The 25,196-nt window shown below is 34.1% G+C and overlaps 1 protein-coding gene across 5 annotated transcripts in view; it reads left to right on the top strand.

Annotated features, from left to right (window-relative positions):
- The window catches only part of LOC140058618 (filamin-C-like), a 48,658-nt gene that overhangs the window by 17,618 nt on the left and 5,844 nt on the right, over positions 1–25,196 (top strand). For 2 of the 5 annotated variants that reach the window (XM_072104301.1, XM_072104302.1), the window contains exons 5-29: positions 1,744–1,872; positions 2,107–2,322; positions 2,618–2,780; positions 3,122–3,322; positions 3,500–3,637; positions 5,365–5,631; positions 6,676–6,869; positions 7,049–7,312; positions 7,603–7,720; positions 7,846–8,088; positions 8,570–9,889; positions 10,897–11,403; positions 11,518–11,688; positions 12,078–12,204; positions 12,548–12,704; positions 13,155–13,344; positions 14,414–14,515; positions 15,677–15,927; positions 22,565–22,703; positions 23,118–23,258; positions 23,384–23,686; positions 23,894–24,046; positions 24,294–24,497; positions 24,720–24,872; positions 24,993–25,121. In XM_072104301.1, the coding sequence (XP_071960402.1) occupies positions 1,744–1,872; positions 2,107–2,322; positions 2,618–2,780; positions 3,122–3,322; positions 3,500–3,637; positions 5,365–5,631; positions 6,676–6,869; positions 7,049–7,312; positions 7,603–7,720; positions 7,846–8,088; positions 8,570–9,889; positions 10,897–11,403; positions 11,518–11,688; positions 12,078–12,204; positions 12,548–12,704; positions 13,155–13,344; positions 14,414–14,515; positions 15,677–15,927; positions 22,565–22,703; positions 23,118–23,258; positions 23,384–23,686; positions 23,894–24,046; positions 24,294–24,497; positions 24,720–24,872; positions 24,993–25,121 (5,980 nt within the window). Of the gene's footprint in view, positions 1–1,743; positions 1,873–2,106; positions 2,323–2,617; positions 2,781–3,121; positions 3,323–3,499; positions 3,638–5,364; positions 5,632–6,675; positions 6,870–7,048; positions 7,313–7,602; positions 7,721–7,845; positions 8,089–8,569; positions 9,890–10,896; positions 11,404–11,517; positions 11,689–12,077; positions 12,205–12,547; positions 12,705–13,154; positions 13,345–13,857; positions 13,897–14,413; positions 14,516–15,676; positions 15,928–22,564; positions 22,704–23,117; positions 23,259–23,383; positions 23,687–23,893; positions 24,047–24,293; positions 24,498–24,719; positions 24,873–24,992; positions 25,122–25,196 lie in introns of all 5 variants that reach the window. The other 3 variants (XM_072104303.1, XM_072104304.1, XM_072104305.1) reach the window with 3 other exon arrangements.

Consider the following 25,196-nt stretch of genomic DNA (forward strand, 5'->3'; position numbering starts at 1 on the left):
ATAAATTCATCATTTGTTTGTCTCTATTCTATTAAGTACGTATGTAAGTCGGTTGACAACTCCATTAAACTTGATCTAATAATGGTTATCATTTTCTTTATAATTTTAGGTGTGACATATTTTAGTTGCTTTTTAAAATCACACTTTTAATTTTTAGTTTTTTCAACGCCATCAATACATATGCTAGATTTAGTTTTGAATAATGGTTGTTGCTTATCTTTTAAAGTTAAAGAGATATAGAAGTGTAGTTAGAGAAGTAAGTTCACAATAATTAATCCTTAATCAAACGTTATCTAGTGGTAAAGGTAGATTACTGTGTCTAGACCGTCAACTTTATCCAACCAGTGCTTTGTAAAACTCTAGAGGGCAGTAGAAACTTTCTGAAAAAAAGTTCAATGGATAAGAAAGGAATTTATTACTGAATACCATACAATTTATTATAGGTGTGGCAATTTTTTGTCGTTTGAATGAATTGTATAGTATAGTTTTATCCTTTTAAAATTAACAACTATATATATTTATATTTAGAATTTTTTTCATTTGGTTAGATGATAAAATTTGAACATTTTTTTTTTAAAACTTTGTTTTTTAAAATCAATATTTAATAATAATATTTAATTGGCCATTTTTCGAAAAAAAAATCTCTGACTAAAACCCTTTCTCTTTAAATGCTTTAGAAAGATTGATATGATGTAAATTAAATGCATCCTTTAAATGCTTTAGAAAGATTGATATGATGTAAATTAAATGCATCTTCCACCGATATTGGGTATCGTGGGTTATGTCAACTTTACATACAAAAGGAGAAGGTGAAGTACTACCATATATGGTAGTCAAGGTCATAGCCTTTAGGCAATGTTATGTCTACCAAGTTTTTTGTTCATTCTTATTGGGTGAAAAAGTACCATAGAAATCTTACTGAAAAAAGTACCCTAGAAATCTCATTGTAAAAAGTACCATAGAAATCTCATTGTAAAAAGTACCCTAGAAGTTGTATTGTAAAAAGTACCCTCAGTTAAATCAAACAAGACTCCTACTCCGATGATGATGATCCACGCATTGACATTGTAAAAAAGGATCAGCCATTTTGGTTGCTAGACAGACAGTGTAGTCAGCTGTTGTTGGCATAATTTATATCGTGCATTCCTGGCATTTTTCTTCCCTGTGGGGTTGAGTTGCAAAAAGGGTGTTTCCTGGTTCACCAAATATAATATAATGTATTGTAAACATTTAGCAAAAAGTAAATGTAGTTTGGGATACCTACCACAAATACCTTTGATTCCATTTATAGACCATTTGGTCCTCCTGTTTATTTCATTGTTTTGTGTTGACCTACAAAAGTATGGGTGATATTTCAATTGGTTTTAAAAAGTTAAAAAAATGAAAATTTGTAAAAAGTAACTTTTAACAATGATTAAATATTCAAATTCAAATAGATTAAAAATTGAATAATTTATTATTATTATTATTAAAATCATAATCATATCAATTTCTACTTCAATATGTAGCGCAGTTCATAATGTGTGATCATCTCCCTGGTGTGATTAAGTTAAATTTTGATTCAAGTATCTCTTTACTAGTTAATCTAGTTTACTATTATAAATTTCTCTATCTGTAGAGTAGTACAGAGTTGGACTAGAGTCTGTTGGAAAGGAGCTGGTCATCTCGCTGTAGTGCTTTCAAACATAGTAAATTTACACAGTTATGCAATTTTATTCAGAATAAAACTTTGTTTTCTTGCAGTTGTTGGCGCCAGAAGACATGGTCAACCCAAGGGTCGACGACCTCAGTATGATGACATATTTGTCAGAGTTTCCAAAAGCCAAGTTGAAGCCAGGCGCTCCATTGAGGCCAAGATCAAACTCAAAGAAAGTAAGTACAAACTGTATTGGTGGTATCTGTACATAGTTCTTTACATTAAATAATTCATGAATACGTACGTGAGTGACGTTTCGACTTGTTTTCAACAAATCTTCATGTATTGGTGGTGTTAATGTGAAAGGGACTTTATTTTGTAAACTTGTACACTAAACCTATTGTAACTTGTAAATTTAGATTACTTCATTTTTTTTACCAGACTCTGATACACCTTGTTTTATCTTTCAGGTACGTGCCTATGGACCAGGTATTGAGAAAGAGGGTAACGCCATCACAAGACCCACCCACTTCACTGTTGAGACATATGCAGCCGGTAGTGGAAACGTCACCGTGAAGATCGTTGGCCCAAACGGTCAAGAAGTACCTAGTGAGATTAAATTTAACAAGGATAAGAATAAGACCTACACTGTAGAGTATACCCCTAAATTAGTCGGAGTACATACGGTAAGTAAATTCATTTTACAAAGATATATTTGACAGGAAAATAGGTACAGCAAGCATGTGGTATGATGTTAAATTTAAGGCCAATTTACACAGACAAGTGGTAATAGTGATAAAAATATAGAATCTATGTTATTCCTTATGACCATTTACAAACAACGCGGAGCGGACGGGCGGCTTATGATATACAGATTCTATACTATGCAGTTTTTGTACGCTTACCGTTACCGCTCGTCTGTGTAAATTGGCCTTTAAGCTGTGAAAATTGTGTAAACATTTTTCTGAAATTGGTCAACAGGTAAACGTATCTTTCAACAATGCAGTCATTCCAAAGGCTCCATTCACAGTAGAAGTTGGTGAATTACTCACAGATCCCAGCAAATGCTCAGCAGAAGGCCCAGGCCTACAACCCACCGGTGTCATGCTTGACAAATCCACTCATTTTGAAGTATTCACTGCTGGTAAATTAGTTTGTATTTATTTTAATTTCACCTTATTTATAGAGGGTGACCCGAAACAGCGTATGCTGACAATCAAGGGGCCCTCTTGATGAGTTTTTATAAGTGTCCGTGTGTGACAGTGACTGTGTGTGTACTAGTACACCGAGGTAACCCCCCCCCCCCCCTACTCGTCTCAAAAGATGTACTGGTTTTTTAAAGTGCACATGAGCTAGATGTGTACATCAACAAAAGGTGTATTACTCCGGTATAATTTTCTGTGACTTCAGAGAAGACATACTCAGTACACTGAAGTAGTTGAGTTATGTATATTCTGTAACTGATTTTCTTCATTGGTTGCTTAGGTGCTGGACTTGGAGATGTTAGCATAACAGTAAAAGATCCAAATGGTGACACTACCACATCTAAGCTGACTGTTGAGGATAAGGGCAAGGGTGTTTACTACTGCCAATACACCCCTACCATGATGGGAACATACATCATTGAGATCACATTCTCTGGTGCACCCATTCCAGGAAGTGCCTTCGAAGTTAAAGTTGTTCCAGGTAAGGTTTATTAATTTAATGTGGAATTTGGACAGTTTTTATGAATATTTATTGGCGTGGTATTTCACATTAAATACACATAATTCATTCATTATTCAACCATTTAAGCAAGCAGATTCACTTTTCACTTCACTACTTGGATTTTAATGTATTATTTATAATTATTTGTTTTTTCAGAATTCAATTCTCAGAAAGCGTTTGCTTACGGTAGAGGCATACAACAAAAGGGATTACGTGCTAAGGAGAACTGTGTATTCTACGTGGATACAAAGAAAGCTGGAGAGGCTAATCTGAAAGTGCACATTATTGGACCTGGTGAGAACTAAGGGCCTAAGTACTAGTGCTCAATAAGGGCTGCAATAGAAATCATATAAAGGAAAAGACAGATATTGATGAGATGTATTGAGAAATAAAGAGTGGAAAAGAATGTAAAATGAAAAGATAAATGATAGTATTATATTGTTTTTAAAAAGTTTATCAATTTTCTTGTTGGTTCATTTTATTTTATTTTTTTTCTAAAATTTAAATTTCTGGTGGTGGTATTGGGATGATGGGAAATGGTTTCAAAAATAATTTATTAGCATAATTAATGTTGGTTTGCGACTAGTGAGAAATAAAAGTGTGTTTATTGTAGTTCATGTTTGGGTAGTTGGAGGATGATGTTGTAATGTTGTCATGTTGTCATGTCATTCTTTACTATTTGTTCATTCTTATCGTTCATCTTATGTCATCTTTCTCATCTAACTTTGTCCAAAAATGTATCAATGTTACCAATTCAAATCCTGGATATGAAATTATTACCATATTTGGTAGTAGAAAATTCCCCAAAACAAGTGTTACTCATTTCACCAATCACCTGTGAAAAGAATGCCAACTTGAAATTACTGATGATAACAGCGTCTGATAAACATTACTCCTAGAGGGCACTCTTGTCGATAACATTATTAAACTATAATAATCTATTTCTATATGACAAACTATATTGAATGAAGAATTGTATTGAAAAATGAATTGATTGTATACAGAATATGTATATAGAGCCGGTCATGTAAATTGCATTTGGTATTCCACTATAACATAAACAAAGTTTCTTATTTGTTTACAATAATGTATAATATGACACTGATAGCAGCTAATTGAAAGGGCTCTTGATGGGTATTTCAAATATTTTTTTTTTATGCACTAATGATATTAATTTAAATATTGCAATTCAATGTTAATTTTCCCAGAATTCATTTGATATTGTCACCTATTTTTGTTAGCAGCTCATAAACCCATCCAAATGTTACTAACTGAATCTAAACCTACCTTAAATTTTGTTTAGCTATTACTACTTATATGTTTATTTCAGTACTAACTTTGAGTTTGCTAATACTTCCATAAAGATGTACTGTGTTTTGAAAACCAATGAATTTGATGTCTCTATTGATTACTGCAGTAACTCATAGTGATGTTAAATTTATTGTACATAATCTGTACATTTTTCTGTTTAATGTTTGTAATGATTTTCTTAATACTAACCTTATTTTGTGCACAGTAGTTGGTAGTGATGTTGATTTATGTATGACACAACAAGGTAGATAACCTGTCTTTTTCTTTTGTTATGGTTTGCTCATATTTAGTACTAACTTGGTGATCGAACCTTAGCCCTTACCAGAGCCAACAACGCGCCCTTCCATGATTACCTTATCCATATTTAAATGGTTTTACTTATACAAGTGGTAGATGTGTTGTTAATTTTGTTTTTAACTTTATCCGTATAAAACCCAAAGTTATAGAATGTTGTACAGAGTGTTTGGATGCACATCCAAGTTACATATTCACGCCGAGAAAAAAATATTTCCTCCACTAAATGTAAAATGAACGTTTTAGAAATGCATTCACTCAGTTGTATTGATGGATGGTATATTGGTACTAATATTACTAAACTTATTTATTGGATATACAGTATTATTAATGATAAAAGCCTCGCATTTCCCAACTTATTACTTTAATTATCTCCATGTATCAATGTTTAATCATGTTACCAATACTTTGCCTAGGTGGAATTGACGAACCTGTGAAAGTGACCGACAACGGTGATGGTACATTCACTTGTACATACAGTCCATTCAAGCCTGGACGTTACATCGTCCACATTACCTACGGCAAGGAACACATTCCTAAGAGCCCCTTTACTGTCCACATTTCACCAGAAGCCCAAGGACAAATTAAGAATGTCCGTGCATTTGGCCCAGGGCTAGAAAGAGGTGTGGCTGGAAAGCCATGCACGTTTACAGTGGAGACAAATGGCGCCAACGGAGCTTTAGGTGAGACTTGATTTTTAAATAATGTTTAAAATAATACTGTACAACTGAATCCAATTGTTATGACAACAAACATGTGTTGTCTTTATATGCTTACTGATTTTTATTTATTTAAAACAATAAGTAGTTTGAACCATGTAAACCAAACATGTGTTGTCTTTATATGCTTACTGATTTTTATTTATTTAAAACAATAAGTAGTTTGAACCATGTAAACCAAACATGGGTTGTCTTTATATGCTTACTGATTTTTATTTATTTAAAACAATAAGTAGTTTGAACCATGTAAACCAAACATGGGTTGTCTTTATATGCTTACTGATTTTTATTTATTTAAAACAATAAGTAGTTTGGACCATGTAAACCATACTTTCTAAGAAATTAATCATCATCATGACCACAAAAATAAATAATTACGTGTCATGTCAAAAAGGTCACCACTCCTTCCAAGAAATGAACATTATCCGTCCATAAATGACTCCTTTGGGGTGGTAATAAATGTAGGGATTGTTATGGCATACTGATTTTAATCCAGGAAGTAACCTATGAATGTAACCACGTCATACCTGAGCCCTATCCTGTATACTAAAACCTACTTTATTGAAATTCCATTCCTATGACATCACAGGATTTATTGTTTCACAATGGTGTCACCTATAATAAGAACCCAGCCCATATCATGTTCCTTTTGGCTGTATGTACTTTACTTGGTAAAATGCTAGTAGCAAAAAGATGATTCATGGCGTCTGTATCTTTATCCCTAACCAACGCCCACACGCCAAAAACAAGTTATGAGAATGTTATTCAATCTGGTTTGATTGATGGCCTAATAAAGTTGTATTGAATTCACCTATTTATCTCCTGACTGTCTTGAGAGGTACCGATTGGGAATTTCATTTCTGGGTTCAATGGTTTATGCTTAATTGTTCAAAGCTTGAGACATGAAAGAAGAGAAGATCATAAACCAAATACCTCACCCTCCTTCCTGTCTCGCATCACATTGTCACAATTTTGTAACAGTTATGAACATTTTTTATCAACTTTTAGGTTTTGCCATTGAGGGGCCTTCTGAGGCTGAAATCCAGTGCGTAGATAATGGAGATGGGTCATGCGAGGTCACCTACTACCCAAAAGTCCCTGGAGAATATGCCATCCATGTCACATTTGATGAGGAAGACATTGAAAACAGTCCATATATGGCAAAGATTACACCGGACACTAATGACTTTGATGCCGGAAAGGTAGGGACAATACAGCATTATTTAAAATTATATTGTAGTTGGTAGAAACATGGCACATTGCAGTGATCTCTAAATAAATTAAGGCAGGGGCGCCGTTTACCTTACCTGTATTAGAAACATGGCATGTTGCATTGAATTGATCTCTAAATAACACTAATTACATTCATGTGTACCCGTAGGTCACTGCTTCGGGACCCGGTATACAACCCGAAGGTCACGTAATGAACGAGAAGACCGAGTTTACAGTTGACGCTCGTGCTCCAGGATGCGGAAGAGCGGAACTTGAGATTATGATATTCGATCAGCTCGGTAACAAAGTTGAACCAATCGTGCGTGACAATAAGAACGGAACATGGACCGTGAGCTACACACCCACCAACCCACTCAAACACACTGTGTCTGTCACATGGGGCAAAGTGTCCATCCCCAAGAGTCCTTTCAGGGTAAGTCATTTCGTACATTGATTTCCCTGTTAAAATAAAACTTTCTGTATCTTTAGTATTAAATAAATCTGTAAAGCGCTACCTATTAGCCATTTAAACAACATAACTTTGTTATGCTCAATATTTTATCTCTATCTATATTTATTTTATTGTTTATTGATTTATTTTTCTTTTCATGTATTATACATATATGTATTGTAGGGGCAGTCATGAGACAAGCTTTTGCTTCTAGTGCGGGCCCCAGTTATGTGTATGTATCCGAACAGTTTCTAATAATTTTTCTTGTATAGATTACAATTGGAGCAGGTGCTGGTGGTGTTAAGCTGTATGGACCTGGCCTGGAAAGCGGCAATGTGAAGTCAAAAGAACCAACTGAGTTTACTGTTGATTGTGAAGAAGCAGGAAAAGGTACATTTAGAAAATAAAACAGTTTACGTTAATTTGAAATCTGTTACTGTTCTTGTAGCCGCCTTCTTAAGAGACATGGCTGTCATTTTGAAATCATAACAACTATGTTTGTATTGTTATTTTAGGACCGATCCAAGTAAAATGCACGTCTGCTAAGGGTGTAAATGCTAACACAGAAACACCGATCAAATGCGATGTTATTGACAACAAGGATGGCACTTACACGGTTCACTACACACCACAGAAGCCGGGCAACTACATTGTAGAGGTCAAGTTTAAGGGCAAGGAGATCCCATTGAGTCCAATCAGTGTCCTTGTTGTACCTACAGTAGATGTTAGTAAGATTACAATCGACGGACTTCAAGAACGTAAGTATTGTTTTTATAGTATGCTAGTTTAAATATTTTGTACAATATTGTAATTGTTTTGAATTATTACATTGGAAATATAAATTTTATTTAAAAATATTTGAATAATTAATGTCTTTTATTATGTGTAACTTGAATCTGTATTTGGAGTGTTCTCTTTTATGAATTTTATTAAACTAAAATTCTGAAGTGTTGTTTGTTTACAAAATATTGTCTAACTTTGAACTCTTTCCTTCTGTAAACAATATGGCTGCAGGCAGTTTCTATGGATACCATGACAAAATGGATGCGTGTGTGACATTTGCTGTGTTACTGTAGTCCAGTAAAGCATGATAATCATTTTGAGATCCAAATTTTGAAATCCTAATTCATGACATCTAACTCAGAATGTGTTTGTGTTTCTAATGTTATTCTTTGACATTAATTATGTTGTTTTTTCTGCATGTTAATTTTTGTGTGATTTTTTTTTTATAATACATAGCAATACAAGTAGGAAAAGAACATACATTTATGGTGAATACTGCCCCAGCTGGTCCAGGGGATCTTGAGGGTGAAATGACAAGCCCATCCGGCAGGAAGTTGCCAATAACAATAACGCAAACACCTCGAGGTCACGCTGTAAAATTCACACCAGAAGAAGAAGGCCAGCATGTTGTTGGTCTAACATACGCAGACGTTCCACTAACAAGACAAGCTTTCATAGTCCAACCTAAGACAGACGCTGGTAAAGTAATAGCTAAAGGAAAAGGACTAAAGGGTGGTCCAATCAACGAACCTGCTCGCTTTAGTATTGATACCAGAAAGGCTGGTATTGGAGGCTTAAACTTGACCGTAGAAGGACCAACAGAGGCGGTGATTAAGTGCGATGATAATGGTGACGGAACCTGCAAGGTAACGTACACCCCAAATTCTATTGGAACTTACAAGATCAATGTACTCTACGCCGACAAACACATTCCAGGATCACCATTTGATGCAAAAGTGTTTGATCCCTCAAAGGTGAAAGCACATGGCCCTGGTCTAGAACCAGCCAAGACTTTTGCCACGTGCCCATGCACTTTCAAAGTGGATGCGCGTGATGCCGGAGAACCACCAATCAAAGCACAGAAGTTATCTCCCGAAGAGTCATCCTATGGACCACTCAACGGAGATGATTTAGAAGTTAACGAACCAATGATTGGTGCGACCAAAAAAGGACCTGGAGAGTTTTCAATTCAATGGCCAAATGAGCCTAATGCGGTGAATGAAGATCCAGTAAAAATGGACAGAGTTTTGCCGGCGCGATCCGCTCCAGGAAAAGAGAACGGCATCGGAGAAGATCCCTTTAATGACTTTCACACCCCTCATTCCAGTTCTCCACTAAACGATAAAGATAAAGCAGTGGCTGAAGACTTAATTGAATCTACCCAAATGAAACCTAAACAGTTTTCACACAAATGGGACGACGACGATAAACCAGTAACGGAAGAACCAATCTCAGCGGGTAAACAAAAACCAACTCTTTCACGAAAACTAAGTCCTCTTGATGATTTCCCAGTGCTTGAGGATTCTTTAACTGCTGAAAGAGTTCTTCCAGTTGAATGTAACGCCGTCGGACCAGACGGTAAACCACTCGATGTCGACGTCAAAGACAACGGCGATGGAACATACGACGTCACATATGTGCCAACAGAAGAAGGTCCAGTTGATTTAGATGTCAAATTTGGCGACCAATCTATTCCGAATTTTCCACGCAAATCTAAAGTTGGATCTCCACTTGATGTTAGTGACGTGGATGTATACGGCCACGGTGTTGAACCGGGTAAAGTACACGTATGATATTGTCATGCCTGACTAAACACCATGTCTTCTCAACTCTATCTCTATATTCTACTATTCTCTAATGCTTATTGGTGAAGGATCACACAAAGCAACACATAGCTACATTTTATTCAATGTTTTGCACACTGCACTGAAGTACCAATTGTTTTACCAGCACACCCCACCCTCTTGCCTCCCAATAAACACGCTGCACATTTTAATCAGAACTGTCCCTTTAACTTGTACTGTTACACTTGTGACTGTACAGTTAAACTTTAAAGCTATCCTATTGCAATGGTTCTCCCAGCTATAACACACCAAACAAAAATAGCAAAGCAGGCTGCCTTTGCTGGAAGGAATAAATTATTCTGGCAAGCCTCAAAGTAAAACCAATGCTGCAACACATATCCACAGCTTATCATGCTTATAACATATTTAATTTTGAAATTTTTTGTTTATTAATCATAATTTTGTTTTTGTTATAGCCTAATTTCATTTTTGTTTCAAACACACATTAATAATTCATTTTTCATATTGTTTATGACACAAGTGTTCCACCAAATATCTATTTAACCATAAAATGCATCTGTAAAAATTTAAAATACTTAATCAATTGTGTAGTACCACCATTAATGTATTAGCTTATTTCCCCAATCATGATTCTGTGTAATCTGTCTATATGCATGTTTAATGTAAATCCATTCATACCATGTGACCTAATCCAGTCTAACCAATCAGATGAATTAACATCATGAATATTCATTTTGCATGTTGCATATTTATGACATTAGTAAAAAGACATTGTTGATTGGCTGAATTGACATGGTAATCAATTATAGTAATACATGTTCAAACTTTCCAAAATCTGTTGTAGAATATTAATGTTTAATGCATAAAATATTGACTTGAATGTTGAATGTACTCTTCACTAAAACAAAATGTTATCAACACACCATTTTGACATCATCATTATTGTCAACTAATGTTGTGTTTTATTACAATATACAGAGGTGTTTGTAGGCTGCCCAACTGAATTCACAGTCAATGCAAAGCCAGTTGGACCACAGGCCAACCAGTTGAAGGATCTTATTGACTGTACTCTGCAATCACCCAGTGGAACTCCAATTAAACCTGTCATCACTGATAACAAAGATGGCACCTATAAAGCTGAATACACACCCGTGGAAGAAGGCCCTCACAAACTGGATGTGAAGGTTGCCGGGAAACCAGTTGGAAAGTCTCCATACAACATTGGTTCAAAGAAAGGATGTGATCCAAGCAAGGTGAAGGCCTACGGACCAGGTCTGGAGACTGGATTGACCGACAAGCCAGCTACGTTTACAATTGAAACCAAAGGAGCTGGTCAAGGTGGCCTAGGAATAGCAATTGAAGGTCCTTGCGAGGCAGAGATGAAATGTGTTGATAACAATGATGGTAGCTGTACAGTTGAGTACATGCCAACAAAACCAGGAGAATATGACGTACACGTTACCTTTGCTGATGCTCCTATTCCAGGTACTTTATCTGCCTCAACATTTGAATTAGGCTATACAGAAACTTATTAGGAATTGTCATTTTCCAAACATCATTAGTTTAATTGTTTTTAAATATTTGTGTTTTGTAAATTAGGAAGTCCATTCAAGCCTGTTATTAAGGATGTAGTTGACCCATCAAAGGTGGTAGTAAGTGGTCCTGGTGTTAGCCCAACTGGTGTGCGTGCCAACATCCCAGCACCCTTCCATGTTGATACCACTAAAGCAGGCCAAGCACCTTTGGAATGCACCATCTTACCAGAAAGAGGTAAATTTATACTTAATATGTATTAAGTATATAATAAGTCTGAATGTGCATGTTGATATCAAAGGTCCTGAATATTATGTTTGCACCTACTGTTTAGAATAGCATATTGTTTATTATGTTGTGTATTATTGGTTGTACATTTAATTCTTTATCTGATATAAAAGGGCCAGTTAAAACTTATTTTAATCAGGTCAGTTGGTTCATGAGCGCTGATTTTGGTTGGAAGGAACCAACTTAGCAGGTTAAATAACTCAACATGAACAGGCTCTTGGGCTCCCTAATCAATTATCAATGATGTTGCAAAATATTACCAATAAATGTTAAGAAATGGTTCAAATTTTAGGTAAAATATTAAGTATACCTGTTACTAATGTCAGTGTTTGTTTCAGCTCCTAAAGAGAATGCTCAGGTGTGTGATAACCAGGATGGTACATTTGATTGTAGCTACGTTCCTAAGAATGAGGGATGTAAATGTGCTGTAGAAGTTAAATATGCTGGAAAGCATGTTCCTGGAAGGTTAGTTTAAATAACAACCAAAACATTTATTCATTATTTTTCACTAGATTATGTTTCTCATAATGCATTTAATTTTTTATCATGTCATTTACTGCTGTCGCATTAAGCTCTGTCCACACTATCATACTAGTTTGACCAACAAAAAATGTAATGTGCCCAAATATGATAGTGATATGTCCAAATATAGTAATGAAATGGCATAATTATGTCCATAATGGGCACATCACATTTGTTGTCGCATAAAGCTTAAAACTATTGATACTGCTGCACATACAGAGATAGATACGATCTACTTGTCAGTTCTGGATATGCTATTGTACAATGAATCTATCATTTCTTGCAGCCCATTCAACACCAAAGTGCTACCTCAATTTGATGCTAGCAAAGTGAAAGTAGGAGGAGCTGGTGTTCAGCCTACAGGGGTGTTGGCTAGCTTCCCTGTGGAGTTTGTCATTGACACCTCAGATGCAGGTGAAGCCCCATTAGCTATATCTATTGTTGTAAGTATACATCCGTTTTATTACACATTAACATGCAGAGCTTTTTATTTATTTATTTACCATCTTTAAAGGTGATCACCCGTTTCATTTAAAAGAACTGATATTAAGATCCGCTGTTAAGAGAAGTCGTATGCATAAAAAGGTGCAACAACCTGTAATGTGAATTTTGTTTTGTTTTATTTATTTACAATCTTTAAAGGGGATCACCCGTTTCATTAAAAATGAACTGATATTAAGATTCTCTGTAAAGAGAGAGGATCTATTATATGTGACCCTTGATGGGGGAAAGAATTTGTACAGCAATTAAGTTTGCTTCTGTTTAATCCTGTCGCCGTCTTGGGTTTTGTTTATTTGTTTTGTTTTATCATGTTTTAATTGACGAAATAAATGAAATGAGTTGTATGCATAGAAAGGTGCTGCCACCTGTAATGTAAATTTTGTATTGTTTAGGATCCTAATGGCAAGCCAGTAAAACCAACCATTGTTGACAATGGTGATGGTACCTATTCAGTTTCCTACACACCAAAAGATATTGGTCCCTACACCATCCTCATCACCTTTGGTGGTAACAAGGTACCAGGAGCACCATTCAATGTAGCTGTGTCACCAACCGGTGATGCTTCTAAGTGTCGCATTGTGGGTAAGTCATCATTGCATTACATTTCTATTGCTGTCCCAAAAGTGGAATAGCCATTAGCAGAATAATATAATTATGTTGCCCTGAACCCTTGGCAAGGCGAGCTAACAGGAGCTGTAACCAGTAGATATGTACATCATTTTTAAGTGCAATAGCCTGGTCGCAAACTTTCGGCAACCTGACTAGAATTACGATATACTGTCAACTTGAATCCACATAGCCAGTAGGAGCTGTGACCAGTAGGTGACTCTGTAAAACAATTGAAAGTGCTAAACTGGCCATCATTAGCACCCACATTCACCGTCACGACACCCGTCACGACACCCGTCTTGAAGCACTACGCAATGTATTAGTATGATAATGTGTAATTTATTATTTAAAATTAAACAATGCAACAATTTATTGAATTAAGTCCTATATTCACAATGCTAATTCTTATATTTGATTATGACTACATTTGTGCATGAACCATTAACAAATGTTTCTTCCTTCAAAACCATTATCAATCACAAACAGGATGTAAAAGCGGTGGCCTTGATATTCCAGTTAAAAATGGTAAGAAATGGTTTTGTACACGTCACCCACTGCTTCATCAACTATGCTTGGAATATTCATATAAATAGCTTATGTATATTGTATATTGTGCAATATATATATTATAGTAGTACTGTATGTAGAGAGAGGAGAATATTGTAGAGAAGTGCATACAACAGTTAGATGTCCATGTTTAAATTACATCTAGATAAACCAGTGTTGTATGTCATTATTATACAGTATAATCCTAATTCATCCATGGTATAATCATATACCTATTGTACTTAAAATTAGTACTTTCCAATATTCTCCTCTTTATATAATCATTAAGCCTTGTCTACATTATCAAACTTTATGTGACAAAAAAATGTGATGTGCCCATATATGGACATGATGGATATGATGATGTCATATCACTACCATATTTGGGCACATCACACTTTTTTTGTCAAACTAGTTTGATAGTGTAGACAGAGCTTTGTTGTATAGCTTTAGTAAAATTCTGCTATCTTTCTCTTGCACTCTACCACCACACCAGGTGTACAAAGTGGTCCATATGAGATACCTGTGCGACGCCAAAGCGTTAGCTCTGAGAGCACAACTACTACACGTACTACCACCACACGTACAACTACCACAAGTAAGGGGTGTGAAAACCTTTGCCATCCTCCCCTCTTAACTTTAATCATTTTGCAAGATTTATGTTGGTTGATGTGTTTTTTATTGTTAACTATATAAATTAAATTTTTTAAATCCAAATTTGTAAATTGTGTATCATAATGTTATTAAATCCTGAAGAACAATTTAATTTTGGGGAGGATTGGCTAGATAATGTTTTCCCTCTGCATGTCACATGATTGATTACAACCAATTGTCTTCTTTGAATTAATTACCCAATCATATGCATCCAATTTTGATATCCTTATTTGGTCTTGTTTAAGTACATAATTACTTGTTTTTAATCATTCACAAACTTTCTTATAACTTTTTGTTTTCTAACTTTCATTTATGATTTAACATTTTAAATATTTACTTTTTTTATGTTCATTATTCATTACTATAATTTCATGCTTGTTCTTCACTCCTAATATATAAATGTTTAAAACCGCTATAAACGCAATTTGTTTTTATGTAGTTGGTTTAGTTTTCGCCAACAAAGGCAGACTGCTTGGTTTGTTTGTGTCAGGTAAACATATGCATGCAATCTAGGATACGCTTGCTGCTGCATTTAAAGTTATTGATTGCATTGTAGCTAAAAATTGACGGTGACTCACTTAATTTGTTCGTGCCAATTTGGGACTTGGTAGCTAAATGAATCTAAGATTGGAAAAGACAAAAGTCAATTGTACACTTGTATTTGCTTGTTGCATGATTGTATAATACATTTTATTTTCATTAATAATTGCACATTTCTGATGACTTGTTAAATTTTAAAATATTAAATATTATTATTATTATTTCCTGGAGTTTGCGTTTTATGTTTTTACATATTGCTAATAATGCAATGTATTTGAAACTTTTTAGTTGGTAAATGTAGTGGTTTTGTTGAGATGTTTGCACTAAATGCATATCAGGCTTGTTTTGTTTTACTGGTAATATTTCTTTGGGTTATTTGTCCTAAACCCCGAACAGTTTATTTCTGTACTTTCATTCTGAAAGACCGATTTTCAACCAACATCAGTTGATTATCATGATTTATCATTGTTGGCTGGTTTGATTAAATTAAAGAAATATTACCAAAGTTTATAATAATAATGTGGTTGAAATCAAAATGTTTATCAAGACTTGAATATTTTAATAGGAGAGACGATCACAAAGACTGTAGTAGTAGAAGAAGAAACAGTTATCAAGATCAACTCGGAAGATGCTGGACGTGGAATGGTCACTTGCGCCATCGTAGGACCAGATGATGCGGAAATTGAAGATGTCCAAGTCATCGATAACGGAGACGGTACCTTTGACATCGTCTGGACATGTCCAATGCCTGGACGATACAACTTGGACATGAAGTTTGGCGGTATGCCAATTACAGGAGGCCCATTGTCTGTCGGGGTAAGTCTTAAATCTTTTGTTTTAATGAAATTGATATTATTAATTGAATAAAGAATGCCCTGCAATGTAGTACGCATTAAACAAAATACAATAAATGACATAAATAAAACATTCATATTTGTCAGTGCAAATGTAATTTAGTTAAGTAGCATCAATACATTAATGTGCTGTGCATGTACTACTATTATAACATTAATTCATGTTGAATGAAACCGAATGTAATTCATACACATAAATTGTGTCAAATTGCTTTTAAGTTGATATGTAAAACTACATTAATGAATTAACTAGATTTATGGAGTTGTTATAGCGGACTTTAATGGAACTAAAATGAGTATGCAACTTTAGTAGTGAAGAACTAATTAATAATCCAGTCTAATATGCCCTTAATTTGTTTCAGTAATTATTTTTTGTATCATAAAAAAAATAATTATTAATTATATCAAGGTTGTATTTTGTGTATGTAATTTTAAGTTAGTTCATGAATACAACATCCTTAATTTATTTCAGTCAATATTTTTAGTATTATAAAAAAAGAAATTATTAATTACAATATTCAATACAAATTATCAAAATTATTCAATTCATTTGTTTCAACCAAATCAAATTGTAAGTTTAGTCCATGAATACAACATCAAAACAACAATGATAGTACAAAAGCTTGTATACTACACCTCTCTCCATATATGGTAGTTGTGTAACATCTTGGTTGTCCATAGGGATATGTCTGATGTATTAGGTTCCAGTGTCTTGACATTATATTAACCTGATCTGTGTCATAATCAACACCTTAATTAAGTACCGATTAATCTTTAATTGGTCAAAGTTTGTTTAAGTCGAGTCAAAGCCCCTGGCACGTGCCTCCAGTACACAAAATTTGTTTTTCTAAGAAAGTGATAAAAAAAATGAACATTGATTTAATGAACTTAGAATAATGTTTAGTTTGCTGAGCTGTCTAGTTGAGTAACGAATAGCATTACTAATATTTAGTTTGCTGAGCTGTCTAGTTGAATAACGAATAGCATTACTAATGTTTAGTTTGCCGAGCTGTCTAGTTGAATAACGAATAGCATTACTAATGTTTAGTTTGCTGAGCTGTCTAGTTGAATAACGAGTAGCATTACTAATGTTTAGTTTGCTGAGCTGTCTAGTTGAATAACGAATAGCATTACTAATGTTTAGTTTTCTGAGATGTCTAGTTGAATAACGAATAGCATTACGATTTTGAACAAATGTCAAATTTTTTCAAAATGATGCTGGATTGTTATAATATATTTTAGCACAAAATGTTTTGCTTTTACCTTTATAATATGAGCGAGTGATGTGAAATCAATTTTATAATAAACTTAATTCTTTGATATTTAACTGCTGCTGAGCAATGAACAATAATATTATATTCTTACATCAGCAGGCAAAACAAACCAGAAATGCGTTGTCAAATAATTGTTATTAGTTTAACAGCAGTGTGCTTGTTAGCATTACTCCCTCCTACCACACTCACCTCTTAATAGGTGTAAACAAGGTACTAGTAGTCTAGGGTTATCATACTCCTAATGTGTAAATTAACCGTGACAGATTGAAATTCTTTCTTGAAATTAGTAGTGGTGAACCATCATTAAGTCTGTCGTCCGTCAACATCTCTTTCAATAACTGTGCGTCTCCAATTATCGTTGTGTCGCAAACCTTATAGGGATCTCTGCCCTCTCTGTTTTATTTTCAGCGCTTATGAATTTATAAACTCCTCTTAGTGATTTATGTTCTTAGATATGTATATGTTTTTATGACTATGGATATTGAGTAGCCTTTTGTAGATAGCAGCCACACAAATTTATACAGAAAATCGTATGCTAGTATTGGTACCTGGAAAGGTAAATCACAAGATATAATGATGAAGGATCAGATAAAGTTAATAAATTCAAAATTTTACTTTCCTTGCAAATTTTTTTCTTTATTAGCAAAAAAATACAAATATACACAATCTGAGAAGGCAAGGAATAACCACAGTTTAAAATAAAACTTTGACCCACCGGCTGGTTACTCCATCACAGAGGGTTGTAAATATGCATGTAATTTGTTGAACAATAAACTTAATATGTAACATAAACTTTGTCAAATTAACCTTAATTAAAACAACTTGTTAAACTTCAATCAAATTAAATTACAGTCTATTACTTGTTTGATTAGCGCCACCCGCTAAAGCAACCGTAGGTTTTAACAGGCCAGGTACGGTACCAGTTAACTGCTTCCGGAATTTCCCCTTTAAAACCGCTAACTCTATACTGCTGGCATTCCATTGGCTATTAGAGTCTTTTAAACACATTTTGGCATTTGAGCTATGTCCAGGATGACTATACTACACCACCATTTAAGGCTACAAGCCTAGAACTATGGAGCTAGGCCGCCAGGGGCTGATGAAAGCACGACATAGTCAGGGTGTAAACTGATATGCTAACTACATCATCTTCCAGTCATTACAACCAGTAGGGGGCTAAACTTCTCAAATTTAATCTCAACTATTATGTTTTTTTTAATGTTTATTATTGTTTGATTATGCATTGTATGATGAAAACAAAGTACTTATATGAATGTGTATCTTAGTTATTATTGTGTTTATTAATTTGTCAATAATGATCAATCAAGCGTTTAATTTTAAATAAACATGATTGACGTTTAGATTGACAGATAACCTGGTACAGGTGACTAATTGATGGTATCTCCACAATTATAATTGACAATCTGATAAGATAATTATGTCAATCATTGGTTGCTAAGTTACAACCTGAATAACTATCCTCCCATTTGTTTCCTGAAATTTCCCAAGTACTGGACTTCATTTATAATTAGTTATAGCTAAGCCATAGCTCTTGTAAACATAATTACAATGATGTAATTAAATTTTCCTAAAAACACAGTGCTCTTTAACTTATATAGTGATATTATACCAAATGTTGACCTCTTTCAATTACAGTTGAGGTGATATTTTTAATTGTTGGGATGTAATTGTAAGCGGTCTTTAATTTGACCTACAATTCCATGATGATTTATGTTGGAACAAAATCTAGTCCCCATGCAGTAATGATCCTACTTATAAATGTCTATAATTAGGATATCAGGACATTGCACAAATGCTGGACTATTAATTAACCATGGTTATTTTTAGCTTGTGCATGCAGGCCGTAAGATCACGAAGTACTTCAGGATCTTTACCGTTACAAACAAAACGCCCCGTGATTTATAGTCACCAATTTTTACCGCTTTGTCTACTATCATTTATTATTAGTTATGCAACTGGTTATTTTCAACAAACTGAAAGTTTTTTATTGGGACTGTTCCATTATATATTAGGGGTTATTTAATTGAAGTTTTTTTGTGATAAATAACTCCTTAGCATTAATGAAATACCGTGGTAGTATAGCGTTACAACAGAACTTGTGTATGCCCTTACCTGCTATGAAAAGACATAGGACATATTTGGCTTGACAAGTAAGCAAGCAGTTAGCGATGATGTCATAGAATTGACTTTCTCTGTTTATTGGTTGGATCTTGTCTCATCGTTCGAAACCTTCATCCGAAAAAACGCCATGCAGGTGTGGTGCCAGGTCAAGTCCTGTCTCTTTTCTGGGTAATTTATTGGAATTTATTCTTGTTGAAGATTTGCCCACAAGATTTTAAAACTTGTCAACGGATTTCATTGTTGTGGACATTTTATTACGGATAAGTGAGAGATTATTAACCAAATCTTAAAAACAATTGAACAATAATTTGTTTATTTTGACAGGTAAGATAATTTATGCTTATGTGATACAAGATAGAATTACTTTTTAAAATCATCTTTTTATGTTTTTTATGTTTTAGTCTTTTTAGAATTTATGTAATTTTTTTTTTAATGTAGTGCGAAATATAATGCTTTAAATTTTAACATTAACATTTTAGCTTCCGATTTCTACCCTCTTTCCTGTTTAACATTACTGTAAATTACAATACAAAGTTTTCTTAAAGATTGGAAAATTAAATTGCAATAGATTTTCACCCAAATAATTACATTTATTTATTTGTTATTTATTTATACTGGGTTCAATGTCAGTCAAATAAGTAATCAAAATTAAAAGATTGTAGTGCATTTTTTTAATCCAAACATTTCTATAAATACACGTCACGTTGTATTAATGGATACGTGTGTACATCTGTAGTCATTTTAATGGTCTCTGCTGACAGCTACTTAATGTTGTCAACACATGTTGTATATTGTTTACTTTTTAGTTTTTAAGAGCAGACTACCTTTATATTTATAGTACTGTACTTTTAGCTTTGAGTAACCAAAGCTATTCAGATTGTTTAGCATAATGAGACTGTTGGATATCTAGTTACTATAGCTAGTATTTTATTCTGGTTGTTATTTTGTTCTAGTAGTTTTTAATATTCCAGTGTAATTCTTTTTTAATTTGAATTTGAAATTAAAATTTGTTCCCATTATGCATTCATGGTTACTCTGTAAATGATACCCACCAAAAGATGGTCGTATTTTTGTCTATTTTCGGCTCATTCCTAGGGTGCCTTAAGAATGAAATCTATATCAATCAAATTTGATATCTGCCTTAATGAATGAATGAATGAATGAATGGGTTAATTTGAGATTTGTTGCATAGAATTTGTGTAGGATAGAATCGATGGTCTAGTTGTATGCTGTATTGAAATAATAATAGATGAATAGTTGTAATTTCTGTCAATAAATCTTATGGCCTAAGCCATCGGGTCACGCTACAAATCATGAGGTCACAATGTAAGTCAACCATTTATCATACATTACTATCATCATCACATTGGGGTCCCTTCCTCAACTAATTACTTAATTCTAAAACAGCTTTGGAATTTGTTAGTATAGCCGCATCATGCTCTGTGCATTAGCCTCAATATATTATGTTACAGTGGCAAGCGACTTGTAGTGTATCAGTTTCACTGGTCCAGGTGAAAAGACTTAGAATCTGTGCCGTAATTGTTACTGTGTGTTGTCTGCAAATACCTATTCAGTTTATTCATTTAGTTTTAATTAAACTGCTTTTAAATTTTAAACCTGAGACTAGTTCTATTAAGAACACAAAGACCCATTGTGAGTTATTATGTAAATTAGTTGTCTGTTCTTAAAGTGCAATTACTTCTATCTATCCTATGGTTTTCATTTTTAAGTTGAAAATATTTTGATTGCTTGTTTACATATATCCCTGCCTTCTCCACATTTAATTGATATGAAGTTCATTTACACTCTACCTACGGTTTGTCTGTGGAATGTTAATTTGTCGCCTTTCAATTGCGGACATTGTATGTCTTCATTGACACTCATGTTACTAATGTTTGTGTCCACAATAACTGTAGGATATTATGCTGCTTTTTATAGCTAAACCAGCCACGCTTCAGGCTACATTCTAAATATAGAATGATTGCAAACGTCAACAACATAATTGGAATTATGAATTTCAGTTCATATTTCTTGTACTCGGCCAACTTATTTATTTTTACATTGCAGTGACGTACATTACATAATCTCTGCTAATGTTGTGAATATATTTCATAGTTCCAAGAAACATAGAAAATACTTAAGGAAGAACTTAATATAATACCAAATATATTAATTAAGTACAGAAAAACAAAACCTTATTTAGTTTTTAGATGTCTCTTCAATGATTCATTTGGGGAATTTCTTTCATTTTCCTTTGACAATTGTATTCAAAATTGGGCCTTTAAATTTAACAAAACAAACTGCGTATTGATATTATCAATCATAAGTTAACATTGTTTATTGAAACTACTTGAATGGTTTATTGATATGGTAGATATGTACACAATGCAGTCATCCAAAAGGTATTTTGTTATGCTCACAAGTTGGTCCTAGCAACTGGTCAGCAATATATAACAAATGGTCAGACAACTGTCCAAAATTGATGCCATAGCTCGCATGAAATTTCTTTGGTCTGTTTTTACAGCGATCCCTCTAACCTGGCAGTAGATTGTTTTGGCTGTTACCCCCTAATGTTAGATGTCCCATAAAACTGGGGCAACTTAGCAGAGGCTACCAGCGGTCAGTAAAGTTGCTGATATTGTAAACTGACTTCTCTGTTGCTTCTAATTGTTGGAATCTTTATTACTAAGTTAGTCTCCTTTATCAATCGTTTGGATTGCCAACCTTTATGAAAAATGTTTTTAAATGTTGATGTTATCACACCATTTGCAAAATAAAATATACTGTATGTAAAGAAAAAAGATTTGTTTGCTAGTTTACAGATATTACTTAATTAAACATTTCTCCATCAAATTAATGTTTAATTTAATGCTTTTAATGTTTATTATCTGTAGAAACAAATTTATCCCCCAAATCAGTCTTAGAGGAACACTTTAGTTGACGCATGTGGTGTTATTACATCATAAACTTGAGTACTATTTTGCACCTGGTAAGGATTTCTTGACTGTGAAAGCTAAACCTTATTGTCAAGCTGCTCAAATTCCTCTCTTGGCTCCGTTTACTATCATACCTATCAACAACATCATTATACTATCTTATGTGTTAAAGGGATATTTACAGTTTTTTTTTACAGATGCGTGTATCACTTTAGTCTTAATCTTTAAAATTGTTATGATTTTATAGGCTGCTGAAGGACCGCCAGAAGAAGAGATCGTTCCATTCCAAGTCGAAGGTGTTGATTCAGCCGCAGCGATGCCGCAGGAATGCCGTCCATTTGACCTGGTCATTCCAGTCTCCGGAGCTGGTTCCGGACATATACACGGTATTAAGACAAACTTACTGATAACGATTTATATGTTTTTTTAAGGAAGATTTATGAGGACAATTTGTGATAACTGGTACTTAATATATGGCAGTAATGAGAGATTTAATAGCATACTTTCAAACTCAAATACCGCTTGATAGCGAGCATAAACCAACGTGTAGATGATGGATGTCTCTGAATTGAAAATTCTTGATTTAATAAAATGATTTTTCTGTTTGATAGAAATTGAAACAAACTACACTTACACTTTGATTGACCAATAAACGTCAACCTAGACATGAAACATATGTTTTATTACTTTTTGGTTGTGCATAATTATGGAGTTGTACATAATTTAAAATTGTAATACCATGTCCAAACTAAGTATTGTAATTGCTTGAATAAATTATTTAATTGTTTTTATTTCTGTAGGTGAGGTTACAACACCGTCGGGCAAGAAACACAAGCCACAAATTACAGAAAATAAAGATGGTACAATCACAGTCAAATATGCTCCAACAGAAACTGGTCTTCATCAGCTAACAATCAAATATAACAACCAATTTATCCCAGGTAAAGTCTCCCAGTTGGCCTCAACAAAAAATTAATATGATATTCCAGGTTTATTATATCTACATCAACACATGTTGTCACTTTCATATACCATAATTCCTAACTTTTACTTCTTTCGGACACAGGAAGCCCATTCCAATTTCATGTGGATGAAATTAAGAGTGGTCAAGCTACTGCATATGGACCTGGTTTGACCCATGGAATCTGTGGAGACTCGTGTAACTTCACCATTAACACCAAGGATGCTGGACCAGGTGGAGTTGCTTTGGCAGTTGAAGGGCCGTCAAAAGCAGAGATTAAATGCAAAGACAACAAAGATGGAACTTGTGATGTCACTTACTTCCCTCTTAAACCTGGTGATTACGCCCTCACTGTTAAATTTGCTGATAAACATGTTCCCGGAAGTCCATTCACAGCTAAAATTGTTGGTAAGTAAGATTTTTACTTTGCAATAGTTTAAGTGCTAGTGCCAAATGTCTTCTATCAAGTTAAAATTAAAATATTTCAGTATAGGTACATTTAATAATTGATGCTGCAACAAGTTTAGTTCTGTTTAATAGATTTCCAAAAGTGTGTTTCCTTGAGCTTGTCTTTTATTTAGAGAACTTAAATATGTTGTTACTTTCTTTTTGTAGATAAGACTGGTGCTTCTATGTCTGTGGGTACATGCAGTGATGTACCACTCAAAATAAATGAGTCTGATCTTAGCCTACTAACTGCCAGTATCAAAATGCCATCTGGCCTTGAAGAACCTTGCCAACTTAAACGACTACCAAACCAGAATATAGGTAAATTATAACTTTATTTTGTAGTGGATTGTCAACAATTAATATCATAAGGCATTTAATGAAAATGCAGACAGTCTTAAAGTTATGTGTTTCGATATATACACAGTTTTATTTAAATGAAGCAATAATTAGCATAATAAAGAACGAGATAAGCGGACAACATAACAATTGCAAGTGTCGACATCATTATCATTATTATTTCTATTATTGTTGTATTTGTCATTATTATTTCTTGTTTAATTTCTAGGTATCACATTCACACCAAAAGAAGTAGGTGAGCATGTGGTAACGGTCAAGAAGTTTGGCCGACACATTGCCAATAGTCCTTTCAAAATCATCGTGGGATCTCAAGAAGTCGGAGATGCTTCTAAAGTCAAGGTGTCTGGTCTTGGAATCGCAGAAGGCGATGCTGGAGAGATCGCGGAGTTCAAGGTGGATACATCAAAGGCTGGTAAGTAACTGCTTAATGTTATCATTGGATGCTTCATCAAATTGATTATTAGGGAACTAGAAGGCTTACTTTAAGTAGTGGCTGTGTGATCAATAACAAACACTGTTTATATTGTACAGATTAAGTAGCTACTTAATTGTTATCATTGAATGCTTCTGTTGATTGTTGATACCTCAATAACATACTTCAGGATCTTAAGTACATGCTTAATTATTTCAACAGGATTTGGTGGTCTTGGCGTATCAATTGAAGGTCCCAGCAAAACTGAAATCAATTGTGAAGATAATGGAGACGGTACTTGTATTGTAACATACAAACCGCATGAACCTGGCAATTATATACTAAATGTTAAATATGCTGACCAACATGTACCAGGTAAGTAAGGGTCAGGGGTCAAGCGGGGTCAACAAGTCTGACCTTCCTAGTCCTATGTATTGATAGTAATTAAAAGCAGACAAAATATTAATAGTCATTTTTGTCACCGTTTTTTTACAGGAAGTCCATTTAAGGTTAAAGTTCACGGTAAAGAAGGTGAAATGGTAACCGAGACGCTAGTGAAGCCTCGTCATGCTTCACCGGTCTCGCACGTTGGAAACCAATGCGATTTGGGACTTAAGATTCCAGGTATGTATATAAAATTATAGAAATAAATAATGTACTTCATTTCTAAAATTATATTAGATACGCATTATTTGTTAT

This window comes from Antedon mediterranea, chromosome 9, assembly GCF_964355755.1.
Source record: "Antedon mediterranea chromosome 9, ecAntMedi1.1, whole genome shotgun sequence".
In the NCBI taxonomy this organism is placed as follows: domain Eukaryota; kingdom Metazoa; phylum Echinodermata; class Crinoidea; order Comatulida; family Antedonidae; genus Antedon; species Antedon mediterranea.